Source organism: Centroberyx affinis, unplaced genomic scaffold (assembly GCF_046629955.1).
Source record: "Centroberyx affinis isolate AG114_WGS23_722 - 3 ecotype Tasmania unplaced genomic scaffold, CSIRO-AGI_Caff_v1 ptg002873l_1, whole genome shotgun sequence".
NCBI classification, from domain to species: domain Eukaryota; kingdom Metazoa; phylum Chordata; class Actinopteri; order Beryciformes; family Berycidae; genus Centroberyx; species Centroberyx affinis.
Window position 1 is genome coordinate 54,708 of NW_027281006.1, and position 13,980 is coordinate 68,687.

At 43.1% G+C, this 13,980-nt stretch overlaps 1 protein-coding gene across 1 annotated transcript; it reads left to right on the forward strand.

Annotated features, from left to right (window-relative positions):
* Positions 1 to 377: 377 nt before the first annotated feature.
* Positions 378 to 5,490, forward strand: zbtb22b (zinc finger and BTB domain containing 22b). Its single transcript, XM_071536464.1, has 4 exons — positions 378 to 605; positions 1,910 to 2,677; positions 3,597 to 3,875; positions 4,369 to 5,490. Exons 1-4 carry the CDS (start codon positions 378 to 380, stop codon positions 5,488 to 5,490), a joined length of 2,397 nt encoding a protein of 798 aa, XP_071392565.1.
* The last annotated feature ends 8,490 nt before the right edge of the window (positions 5,491 to 13,980 follow it).

Sequence of the window (13,980 nt, forward strand, 5' to 3'; positions counted from 1 at the left end):
TAAAGTGGAACTTTCTGTAATATCACAATATTTTGAGAGGTATATTCCAGGCGATTTAAAATAAGGGAGTTTGGTCAATTCTCTGGGGAAGTCGGGGAATATCAGGGAATTTTACAAGTGGGTCATTTTACAGGAATATGCCAGAATGTAGTTTCCAACTTGTTTCACACATTAATTGCATTAGATGGAGTTTTTCAGCACAACTGTGGTGGAAACCGGACTGTCCACCCAAACCAGGAAGGAATAATATTTTCAGCTAATGAAAGCACTCCAACTTAATTACAGAAAGTTATGGGAGAGTCATGTAATTTTACATCAGAGCCACGATGGGAGCCATGAAAGTTTTTTTTTCACTCAAACGATACTCTGCTGCCCAGATGCAGTCCCTGCCCATGGATGCAAGCTGCAGCAGCTCGGCTCCCGGCGACCCGTCCGGCTCGGTGGTGCAGGTGTGTTTCCCCGGCGCTCAGGCCTCCGTGCTGGACAGCCTGAACAGGCAGCGAGAGGACGGCAGGCTCTGTGATCTCTCCATCCAGGTGCAGGGACAAGTGTTCAAGGCCCACCGCTGCGTCCTGGCCGCCTCCTCGCCCTACTTCCATGACCAGGTGTGTCTGTGTGTGTGTGTGTGTGTTATGCTCTGTTCACACTGCAGCTGAAAGTGTCACAAATCTGATGTTTTTCCCTCACATGTGACACAGATGTTACATTTTCTAATCAGTGTGAACAGCAAAAAGCTGAATGGAGTTGCATTTTTTAAATTCTGATCTGGACCACATGGATATGGGCTACAAAACTGGATCCAGAGGCATGCAACCTACATGCAACTTGTATTTGAACGCTCATATTTGCCAGCGTTGCCAATGACAATGAGTAAATCTTACATCATTCACCAGAGACAATTGAGTCATAATTTTGGTGCACACGGCATTTTGGCTGAGCCAGCATTGGCATGGAGGAGAGTGACACAACAGTGGAAAGAAAGCCAAATAGCCGATTGATTAGATTTATGGAAATGCCTCAATTCAGTCAAAACTCGAAGGCAAACACCATAACCAAATTTGTTGGAAACAAGCAGGAGAAGCGTAGCTACAAAAACAGATGTGATGTCTTTTGTTGTTGCTCACGCATGTCTTTTTGACATCACTGTCAGTTCATATTAGTATCAGATATTGGTTACATCCTAGAATAGATATGAACAGCCATCCAAAGAAATCAGATATGAACAGTAATTCAGAACTGAGCATGAAGGCCTGCAGTGTGAACGCAGCCTTAAAAAGAGAAACAGGACAAATGTCTTTCTATCCTCTCCTTCCCTCTCTTCCTTCTCTTGCTTTTACTTGAACCATAGTCTGTATTTCCTTTTAATTTATGTTTTAATTATTCTGTGCTTTTGGCCTTAAGCATTTCATGCTTTTTTATTCCATGTTGTTCATACTTTTATGTATTGCTCACACTTTTATTTACCCTGTAAATCTCTTTGTTTTGATGTGTTCTATACTTATTATTTTTACTCTCCTCTTTTTCCATCATGAGGTCTATTTCTCAGGGTAAGAAGCTGCCTTTTTAGTGTACAGGCCACAGTGGCTGGTAAATCCCCAAATTTACAAGCTACTATTTTACCAGCCAGTGAGATATTTAGAATAGAGCCTTATTAGATAGCTGCAGTGTCCGAAATCAACTTTGCAGCTCACCTGCCAGGGGCTGGTTAACTGAAAATGACCTACCAAGAATAATTTTACCCGACAAAATATTTAATATACATTTTTCATAGAAATATGAAAAATGTTTTAAATGCGACTCCCTGTATAGAATCAGTTGCTTTGTAATTCATCATGTTTGTATACAAGACTGTATGTAGCCAAGGCATCCAAATGTTATGTCTTATTGTTATGTTATTGTTTTATCCCAGGTACTACTGAAGAACATGTCCACGGTCTCCATCCCGGCGGTGATGGACCCGCTGGCGTTTGAGAGCGTGCTGAGCTGTGCCTACACCGGCCAGCTCCGCATGCTGCGCGATGACATCGTCAACTACCTCACCGTGGGCAGCGTCCTGCAGATGTGGCACATCGTGGACAAATGCACCGAGCTGCTGAAGGAGGGCCGGGCCGCGGCGGGGGGAGGGGCCGCAGGCGGCGTCCAGGACGGCGGTGGTGTCAGCGGGGGCAGGGGGTCAGCCAACCCTGGGTGTAGCAGCAGCAACGGTGACGGTGGTGCAGGTGGTGGTGCTGGGTCTTTAGGTGCCGGAGGTGGAGGTGGTGGTAGTAGTATTGGTCAAGCCCAGGTCGTAGGGTCCCACGACCCCCAACGAGCCTCCCAGCCCCCCAGCCGCCCGTCACTGAGCGAGAGCCAGTCTCCCAGCAGCACCAACTACTTCAGCCCCAGGGACGGCAGCGGGTTTGGGGGAGGCGGGGCGGCCGCGGCCGGGGCTTCGGTCGACGGAGGAGGCGCTAACAACACCCCCAGCTACTGCACCCCGTCCGGAGGAGAGGAGGCCTTCCTCATTGAAGAAGAGGAGGAGGAAATAGAGGAGGAAGAGGAAGAGGTGTTGTACCACCAAAGGAAGAGGGGAAGAGGAGGAGGAGGCGGCGGCGGCAGCGGGAGGAGAAAGAAGATGAGCTCAGTGTCAGAGCAGGAAGTCGGGGTCAGCGACAGCTTTGGCGTGTCTTCCTATCAGGTGAGTTTGCTGGGTCAGGGTCCACTGATGTTAGAGACACACACACACCGCTAATGTCAGGTGAAAACCTTTTTATATACCAAAACTCAACTCTTCAACAATTTTGAAAATCAACCTCATTTTCAGATTGTTGACTGTCTATATTTGATCTATTATCATCAGTTTTGAATGGGTTTCTGCCCTGGGGGCATGAAGAAGAAGAAACCCAAACCAAAACTGTTTCACTGCTACATGTTTTTTTCATGTAAAAGTGGCTATCTGCATTATGTTTTCAGTTGTTATTCATGTTTATAGTTGTCATTTTGATATTACTGCAAAAATAAGGAGGATGAGGAGTGTCTCTCAATTAACAAATAATGCAGTTGTACTCGTGTTGTAAATCTGTAACATGCAAACACGTGCAAATCTATCAATAGTGAACATGGCAGGTAGGAGCTATGTTTTAGTATGATTAATATGCTTTATCTTCAGAATCAGAATCAGAATCAGAATAAAGTTTATTGCCAAGTAAGTTTTCACAGTACAAGGAATTTGCTTTGGTATGGAGGTGCATACAATAAACATAAAAATAATAAAATAAAATAATAATAATAATAATACAATTAGAATATAATAAAAAATATAATAAGAAATAAGAAATAAAAATATGTACAAATATATATACAAATATATATGTGCAATATAACAATATAACTGTTTTTTCAAGTGAAGTTTAATATCCAGTATGTTGTATTTATGTCTCTGCTGCTTCAGTGACCTAATTTTCCCTCAGGGATCAATGAAGTCCATCTCATCTCATCTCATTACGATATCATCACCTTTTACATTTTGTGAAAACCTCAACTCAAAAATGCATGGTGGCACCGATTTGATACGCCTCACTGATGTAACTGTGTGTGGAAAAATCTCTTATTTACAGGATGGGGAGGACTCGGCCCTGCCACTGCAAAAGCGCCCCACCTACAGCCAGCCCAGCATCATGCCCCGCAAGCAGTGGGTGGTGGTGAAAACCGAACGCACCGAGGACGACGACCTCATCGTGGTGTCTGGGGAGGAGGGAGGAGAAGAGGAAGAGGAGGAGGAGGAGAGGGAGATGGAGATGGCGAGAGAGAGGGAGAGAACCGACTTCAACATCTCCAACGTTAGGAGCTTGTCTGGGGAGCTGGGAGGCAGAGCTGAGACGGACATGGACACACAGGTCAGCTGAAACTCATAACATATTCAGCTTCTTTCTTTAGATTGGTATTGCTTTTTATCAGTTTTCATTTTTGACACAAAGAATTGTTCTTGTGAAATGACCATTTGGATGAGAAACTAGCGCTCTGTTCTTCACCTTTGCTGTATATTTATATTCTTATGTACTAAAACCTGAAATAGACCTAACTGGACCTGGGTGATGTGCAAACAAAATTTGCAAGTTTTTGGGCTTGTTTATAAAAGTGTGCAATCCGGGTGTCTTGGTGGCTCAGGCGGTGCATCCTGTGTTTGAATCCGGCCCAGGACCTTCATCACATGTCATCCCCCTCTCTCCAAAGTATACCTTTGGAGAGAGGGGACTCTGATTTACAACTTGACAAATCAACAAACCCCACCCAACTGGTACTCCAAGCAGGTTAAAATAATACAGTTGTTTGCATTTGACCCAGGTCTAGACCTAACCCCCCCACCCCCCCTTCCCTCTCTGTCCCCAGGTGGACTACTGCCAGTCTTCAGAAGACTACCTCAAGTTTGAAAGCAGTTTAATGGACCAGACTTTAGCCCAGCACCTTCACGACAGCGCTGCGGGTCAGGGCCAGAGCGCCAACCGGGCCGTTTCCGCGCTGCTGGGCCAGGTCCAGTCCGCAGCCTCGGCCCGGGCCCAGCTCTTCCCCTTGGACATGCAGGGGAACCAGATCCTCCTCTACAGCCAAGCCTCCGGACTCTCCCTGGATTCTGCCCCACCGCCCCTGGGGATGACAGGTGGCATGGTGGGAGGAGCCTCGTTTAAAGGACCCAACCTGGAGCACGGCGCGGTCCACTTGTCGGTGCAGGGGGGCTTGGGTGTCGACGGAATGGACGGCGGGGGGATCGGCGGCGGAGGCAGCGGCGGTGGTGGCGGTGGCGGCGCCGGAGGTTCGGGGAAAGTCTTCATGTGCCACTGCGGCAAGACGTTCACCCACAAGAGCATGAGGGACCGCCACATCAACATGCACCTGGACCTGAGGCCCTTCCACTGCCCCGTCTGCGCCAAGAAGTTCAAGATGAAGCATCACCTCACGGAGCACATGAAGACGCACACGGGCCTCAAGCCGTACGACTGCCTCGGCTGCGGCAAGAAGTTCATGTGGCGCGACAGCTTCATGAGGCACCGCTCGCACTGCGAGAGGCGCGGCGGACTGGGAGAGGGCGCCGATGGAGGGAGTGGCGTCGAGGGAGGGAGAAGAGGAGGAGGAGGAGGAGAAGATGGGTCGGATCTGATCTCGTCCCCTCACCTCCTCCTCTCACCGGGTGAGGGAGGTCAGGGCGGGGTTCTGGGAGGAGGAGGAGGGGGGAGAGGGGGGATGTCTGTTTTGTCTCCACATCATTCCAGTGCGGTTCTGTCACCGCAGCATCCCAGCGTTTCAGCCGCTGGCAGTAGCAGCAGTAATGGCAGCAGTAGTAACAGTGGTAGCTCTGGGCTGAGCAACACCATGGCTGCTGCAGGGGCGCTCCTAGGGGTCGTCTCTCAGAACCCAGGTCACGGGTCAGGGATGTTTGGCGGTCTGGGGATGGGTCGGAGTGTGTGTGATGAAGATGTGTGCGAAGTCGGTGCCAATGACAATAGCGTGACTTAAACCAAAACGAGGCCTTGTGTCCACCAGGCACCTCTTTCTTTAGCCAGCAGCGCTAAGAATATAGATGCCGGCGGGAAGTTCTGCTCCTGGCCCCTGCTGTTGTTATGTGACTATTGAAAATCTGTGTTTCGCTAAAAGTTGAAATAGTTTTAACTGCCAATGCTCAGCACTCTGAGCAGGAAAACCATTTTAAGCTCACAGCGCTGTTGGAACGCATGTCCTTCCCATGGTAAACAGTGGGAACAGAAGCCAGTGGTTTAAAGAGAGGTTCCCGGTGGACACGCAGCCTGAAGACGCTGTAGGTGTTTACAGAAAAATGCGAGTTTGGGATTCCAATTGACTGTAGTGGTGTGATATTTCAAAAGAAGACTTGTGTTAGTGCTGATTGCTATCTTAAGTTACCTGTAACTCCAGTACTGCAAAGACTTTGGAGAACTTGCCTCCGAAAAGTGGCCTAATTGAAAGGGACCTTTGTCTCAGTGAGTAAGCTATTATTTTGAATATCCAAGATATGACTGTTTTGTTTTTTGTTTGTTTGTTTTGTGGAAGAATGCTGTGCGTGTCGAGAGGAAACCAAAAATCAAAAGAGAGTGCTTCACCAACAGTTACCTTCTGTGGCAACATTATATCAGTAGAGTAGAAAAGTGGCTGTTCTAAAGTGCTGTGATTTTCTGCAGTATTGTACAGTAATGTATCACTGTTATCAGACAACAAAAAAGACACATATCTGCAAAAACACGTTTTTTCAGGAATGAAGAAAGGAAAGCTTATTTTCTCAGTGACGCCCATGTATGTTTGAAACTACAACAACAAGGTTTCAAGGCTCATGAAACTCACTGAACACATAAATGACCGTGTAAACCTTAAGTTCAACACTAAAATTGCAGATTTGTGTTTTTTTTTTTTTTTCCCTCAAGACAGCAGTGATACGTGTTTTCCTGCCTCGGTGTTCCATGTAACCAACTAACTCTCAGCACTGCCATGTTGTTTTAGATGATACTATGGTGCTGCTTTGCCTGAAGCCCATCCTGGATTAAAATATAGGCACAATCATTTATCCACATTACGAGGGAAGCCCGGCGGATCCTAGGCATGTGTACAGGGTGGGATATTTACCAGCCAGGTAAATCTTTGACTGCGGCTGCTTATTTGTTTTTTTTCCACCAATCTAAACTCCAACTTGGCCATCGTTCAGAAGTCCTTTTCTATTCTAAACTTCACGTTTGGCTGGTGAATTGGTAAAAGTAGCAGGTGAATTTTGGAATCCACCCGGTTCCAGCCCTGCGTATACACCTGTAATACCTGTAACTGAAAAGCTCACAAATTCCCTATTGGATCTTAAATTTAAAAAAAAGTGGAAGCGGTTTTCCACTCACGGTTCAGGTCCCACATGGCCTACACATTTTTGCTGCTGTTACCTGCTTTCACTTTCCTCCTGTGCCATTCACAGAGTTCTTGTGCTTTTGAGAAGTATATCATTACTGTAAATATATAGAAGAATTGTATTACGATATGTCGTTAACTCACCAGACCTGGATCGAATAGTAACTTTAATGCCGTTAACGTTTGCTTCAGTGTGGTCTGCATTGAGGGAAAGAGTTAATCAGTCACAGAAAAATTGTTTGGAAGCGTTTTGAATGGTATTTGGAGCCAGGTCTGAATACTGTTCTGGACCGGGTTTCCCAAAGTCATCTTAAACCAAGTTCATCGTCACTCTATTAACTTACAATAGAACAAAGATGAACTTCGTGTCAAGGTGATTTGGGGAAGCCTAGCCATGGTAGATGTGGTCTTATCTATGCTATACAGTGTATAGTGTGTTTACAAGCGTACGTCTTCTGAATGGTAGACAAAGTAGGTTTTGATCCAGTTTTGGACCCAAAGGAAAAGAATGCCTCCTTCTCCAGTTTCCATTATGCACACAAAGAATTTGTTTTGTTCCTTTTAAGGTTACAACACTTTGTGACTTTGTTATGAAAAGTGCTACATTATTCCTTTTCTTCTTTTTTATTATTGTTTTAAGTTGTGTGTGCAGGACTATTCTTTTTCTTTGGATTCCAATAATTTTACAATCAGTGTGGGCTATAGTTCCCACAATGATTTTAAAAGCTATACAGTCATACAGGGCCTGATTTCCCAGAAGTGTGTTAATATTAAAAACATTTTTTGTGTCTTGATTGAACTAAAGCAGTGTTTCCCCCCTATATCTTTATGCAGCAGCGGCGGCTGCAGGTGATCTTGGTTTTGGTTCCACACCTGTTCCTGTTTTGACCCTGGTTGTAGTAATAGTCTGGAGTTAAAACTACTCTAATAGGTAGTTTGTCATGATGAAAGTTCTAGTTTGAAACATGAGCTAGCCTAAATATTAGTTTAGCCAAAATACAAGGCATCTGAAAAGTCAGCATATTGATTTTACTTTCTGGGACAGCCTGAAGGAAAATGTTTGTTCAGTGAAAATCCAAAACCAGCACCATCTGCAGCAGTGAATTACTGACTGCACAGCTGTCTGATTTTTTTTTTTTTTTTTGCAAACGTGTCTGGAAGCTGGCGGTGGTCATGTTGAGCACGTCCTGTGAAGCAGGAGTGATGTCCCTATGACTACAGACTCTTCAAACATCCTGTATATTGGAGTTTGTTCATATATTTTCTCATTTTCCTTAACAGTGGTAACTGTATGCCACTGCTGAATGAATATTTGGGGGAAAGACTGAACTAAAGATAAACTTAGTGCCAAGTTACTCATGGGAGCTCAGGACAGGGGCAGCGTTTCCCCAAAGCATCTTTAGCTCATTGCTCAAAGTTCATCTTTGCTCCGTTCACTCACAACAGAACAAAGATGAATCTGAATGAGTCTCAAGGTGCTTATGGGAAATGGAGGTCAGTTTGTTCACTTTGTAACCTCATACAGATGTAACCTCATGGGTTCTCTTATACAGTTTTCCACTGTACAAGTACTGTGCTGTACTCAAGTACCATGGATCTGCTATGGTTATAATGCAGTGTTAGTACTATGCTGTATCCATATTAGCCCTGTTATAGTTATAATACAGTATTAGTACTATGCTGTATCCATACTGGACCTGCTATAGTTATAATACAGTGTTAGTACTATGCTGTAGCCTTTCTGGGCCTTTCTATGGTTATGGCATTATATCAGTACTGTGCTACACCCATAGGTACCATGTTGTACCCATACTAGGATATTGGTACATATTCGTACCGTGTTGTACATGCACTGGGCCTACTACAGTGCAGGTATGGCTCAGTATCAACACTGTGCGGTACTTGCACTGGACCTACTGTGGTCCTGGTGCAGCATCGGCATCCTCTGTTTTTCTATTGGAATACTGAGTAGGTTTGGTCTTGTTTGAGTGGGAGAGGAACGTGTGTGTGTGTGTGTGTCACCCTGCCAGGCAGCGCTTTTGAAAGCGGGCCGTTGCCAAATATGTTTGGGTGCCTTACCTGCACACTTCTACCATACCTTAACTGAATCAAACTGTGCACAAAACGTAATGGGAAAACAGATACAGTACAGCACAGATCACTTATATGGTGGAAAAAAACATTATACATGACCTCTTAATCCGTCTGCATGCCTTGAGAGACGTTTTACATTTCCAGTTGTGAATCTAAAGGAGAGCGAGGAGTTAGAGGAGCGTTTTACCTTCTGTGAAGGCTGAGTTTGGATATTTTTTTACGCCGGTTCAAAGCTCGTCCTCGGGCTAAGTGAAAGGACTGTTGGCTTTTGTATGTTTGTCAGTGATCTGTGAAGTTTGACATCCAGTGTTTCCCTTGTGTCATTGCGCAGCAGTGATGCCTGGAGGTTAATTTTAGTTTTGGTTCCACATTTGTTCCTGTTTCAGTCCCGGTTATGGCTCCAGTTCCTGCAGCAGAGTTAATGTTTTTTTTATTTAATCCCAGTGAAACCATTATTTCTAAGCATTCGGACCACACTTTTATTATTACTATTATAGAGTAAATTGTACTGAACTTGGCCGTCACACCGCCGCTGAGTGAATACAGAGGAAACACTAGATGTCTGTAAGAAGAGAATGATGTGAGAAATGCGTCTTCTGGTGATCTAATGCTTTTCTTTGGTGTAAAGTCAAACACATTTGAAGTGTGCCAATACTTATGAAGCATTTAAACATGCATATTAGCATATAGATAAATTTGACTGGGAGTGAATGTACAACATGAACAAAAAGAGCACATTTATTTGTATGTTTATATTTGACTGCCACACATTCAGAGAAACAGAGGTCCTTTGCATTCAGTGAAGGCTTGGTCAGAAACTTCTTTATTTTGGTAGGTTCATCTAGGTAGGAAGTCTACATTTTCAGGTTTTAGCGTGTCTTATTAGGGTAGAACGGGTAGGAACGGTCCTTGTTCAGGCACCTGGTTTTGGCTGATATTGAAGGAATGATTCTGTAGATGGGAAAAGACGTCCCATAAGTCCTTGCAGCGCCAACATTTGCTAATTTGACTCCTGCGAAAAACTAAAGATCGTACAAAGCAAGCTGCTGATAATGCCCAACTTCATGGCACAGATGATATTGGACTAAATCACAGGACAGCTTCTTTTTATTTATTTTTTAACATCTCAGTTATGACAAGATTCCTAGACATTTTCCATTTCAAAATTTCCAGACTTTTTTTCCCCAGATTTTTTCCAGACTTTAGTTTTCTTCACTGGATTTGTAGATTTTAGTCGGTGTTCAGTGTAACATACGGCAGAGTATTCCCAACAATATTGCAGCATGTGCAACAATGAATGACATTAGGTCGACTAAACTGCATACAGTGTGTCACCATGTGCGTGTCACGACCAAACAAAGCTTTTCCAAAACATTTTTTTTTTTGGTCACGTTTTTTAACACTTTTCCCAGAATTTCCAGACATTTGTAGCGACCCTCTAATCATTTAATGTGTCAGTTCAGGCTTCAGTCTGTTGGTATACGAGAAGGTCTGTTCTATCCAAGTAGAATCTATATTCGAAACTGAGTCAAAATAATTGATCAAATTACTCATTTAATCAGCATTTTAAGTTGATTGAACTGGTTGACTGGCTTAAAAAGACTGTTCAGGAACTAATTCCAGGCTGCTTTATTTTTTTTATATATCATTCCAGAGTGAATATATAAGTATTCTGCATGCATCATATCTTATTTCAGTGAGTGATAAAAGAATGGGGATATTCCTTTATCAAGAGAAGGGAAAAGACGGAATAATCAGCTTAGAGAGCTCAAAGTTGCTGCTGAAAACTAGACTAAGGTATTTTTTTAAGTGAGTTTTATTTTAGGTTACACTACGTTACACAGCTTCCTTCTGTGTTTTCTGATTGACCAGTTGATTGTTGAATGGTGAATACAGATAACAACGGTTGTCAACAGACATTTTTCGTTAATCCTGAGTGGTACTAATGTAATAACAAACTATGGTACAGTACATCAATATTTGCCTCTGCCCTGTATCAAAATAATGGATTAATAAATGATTTGGTGCAACTGACTGTACAGTCTCTGTCTATCTAATCTCTGTTCAGGCTTTACAAAACAGAATATAAACCTTGGATTGTATTTTCCTACCTGCCAAGACCAAAAACTCAAAAGGCAGATTCTGTACACTGCCGAAAAATACCCGGACAAAAATCTAGCCAAAGTAATCACATTTATTTACAAAAGAAGTTCTAGTGACAAACACAGTGGTGCAAGTCCAAAGGTAAAACTAGGATGCTGTCAGGGGGTGACAGCAAGGGTATATCCCCGAAATTCCCCAATCCTTGAAGGCCCCATTAAGTCAAATGTAATAAAAAGCCATTCAATTCATTCACCAATAATAAAGGGTATGTACCTTAACTATTTTTTTGACGCTCAATGATACATTTAACTAATTAAATATAGCCGCTAGTGGCAGAGCTGAAACGTGGAAGTTTGCATTAAGATTACTGTCAGTTGTGTCATATTTGGCTGTTGAGCCATCAGGTCCCGAGCTATCAAGTTCTGATACTGAAGAATGTAATAGCAAGTTAAAAGGTGTCAGTATCCAACTGCGTATTGGCTTTACTGTGTCTAGCTGTACACTCGAAATGCTGCTGTTGGGCAAAATCTGGTCGGATCTGTATGGAAATTGGTGCGCATGTTCCACATAAAGGTTGGAACATGATTACCAGGTTTAATAGCGATTGGTGAAATTCTGTTTGAGTTATAAGCCAAAATGTCATAGGCCACGCCCACTTTCACTAATGTTTGCGCATTTCACCTATTGGATTAGGAGATAGTTTTCTGGCCTTTGTGGCGCCCCCCTATTGGTCAATATTTGAATGGCTTTGCACACATGTTCATTCACTATATCTGAACATGTCCAAGTTTCATGATGATTGGACCATCTATCACAAAGTTCTAACAATTTAGCTTATAGGCCACGCCTCCTTCACAACTTTAAGAGTTAATATCTTCAAAACTACAGTAGATATCAACAATCTATGACAAAATTTAAAGAGCGTAGGACCATAGATGCTACTGACCGATTTTGGTGGTAATTGGTCAAATGGTGTAGGAGGAGATGTTAAAAATGTGTTTTTCAAATAATTCAAAATATTTTTTTGCGGAGTATGGTTAGGTGGACGTGTACCAAGTTTCATGTAAACAAACGGTGTGGGAGATACAGCCCTTAAAACTTTTTATTTTTGACCTTTAATTATAGCGCCACCATCAGGCTGATTATAATCATAAACATATCAAAATCAGTACAGTTCTTCCTCTAGGGGTCATCAATGTCCATACCAAATTTGAAAAGATTCTTATAAAAACTGTTCAAGTTCACACAAAGGATCGGCGGCGTACGCGGCAGCAGGTGGGGTGAATCCATAATATCCCCGAAACTCATTTCGGAGATATAATGAATAAAAGAAAAAAGGGATAGAAAAGCAAATGCCATCATCAGTGATCTCGCTTATTATCTATAAGATTCTTCTTAGATGTTTCTCTTTGTATTTTGGGCATTTGAAGCTAAATTACTGGTATGTGATGGTATGAATGAGAACTGTTAGTTGATCTGATTTCTTTAAAGGTTAAAGGTTTCAAATAGGGTTCGACCGATATGGGTTTCTGAAGGCCGATAGCTGATATTTTGTGCCGATATTCAATATCTTTCCCCCAGAATGTTATACTTGTCAGGGTGGAAAAGCCTCTGAAACAACTTTTAGACCGTTATGGGACACTAAACCAGTGGTTCTCAACGTGGGGTCCAGGGACCACCAGGGGGGTCCTTGAGGGGGCTCCAGAGGGTCCCCAGCAAACTGATGAATTATTAAACTTCAGCATTATTTCATTTACAAGAAGTTAACATGGTTAGAGAATGTAGAAGAATGACTGTTCTTATCATAGTTTCTCTGTTATCTCTCTGCCTACAATACAGACAGTCATGGAGTTCTGGACAAAATCATATCTGACACTAAACATATTCTCAGATTTGGGTCCGAGAGACAAAATCTCATCAAATAGGGGTCTGTGGCTCTAATGTGGACTGGATTAGGGTCCTTGATATGAAAAAAGGTTGAGAATCACTGCACTAAACCTCTCCAGTGAAACATTTTGAACTAAATGAAGAGAAATAAAATGTAATTGTAGGTAATACAGACTTGTTTTCTGTAGTTGTGGTCAGGGAGGAACCTCCATCATATAGGCAGTGGATGACACAACTGGCCAATATCCGATATTTAATAAGATGGATTTAATATACTGGCTGTTTTGATCCTCCTGATTCTAAGTCTAAAGTCTAAGTCTTATACACATTACTTAATTCGTTTGAAATATTAATTTTAAGTGGGTGAGACTGAGGGCACTGACTGATCTTCACCTCTGGATAGTGAGTTCAGTTGACTCATGTCCTAGTGAGCAGATCAGAAGAGCAGGAGGACATCTGGGTGCTACGACTTGGAACGCTCACATCCAAAAGTATTATTTGTGCATTTAAAATTAGTCGTAAACGACATTACTTGCTTTTTGCAAGCAGTATTGTGTTGGTGTGACTCCAAGGAATAATTTGGATTTTTATTACCTTGGACTGCCGACGCCAGTGGAGTCCCTGCCATGTTTAGAGCCTGTGTTGACACACTTACACAACTCATGACGCCAAGCGGGAGAAATCAAACCCCACACAAAAATTCCCACATTACCACTAGGAGGCTGATGCGAATATGCTTTTCCCCAGTCGGCAGCTCGTATTTACGGTAAATCCAATGTGATGTGAAGGCAGCACCAGTCTAAGTGACCCTCCTGTTGCCGATTCTCTCCGATGTGTGTTGCTCTCCACAGAGCACTGATGATGGCATGAGCTGAAATATTTGCTCCTCCTGCACTCTATCTTTGCATTTGCACCTTCAGGCTTTCCCCATTAAGTAAACAGGAGTTTTGTTTTTTAAAGATTATTTTTGCCTGTATTTGAAAGTTGACAGTGGAGATGACATGTGATAAAGGTCCCAGGCCA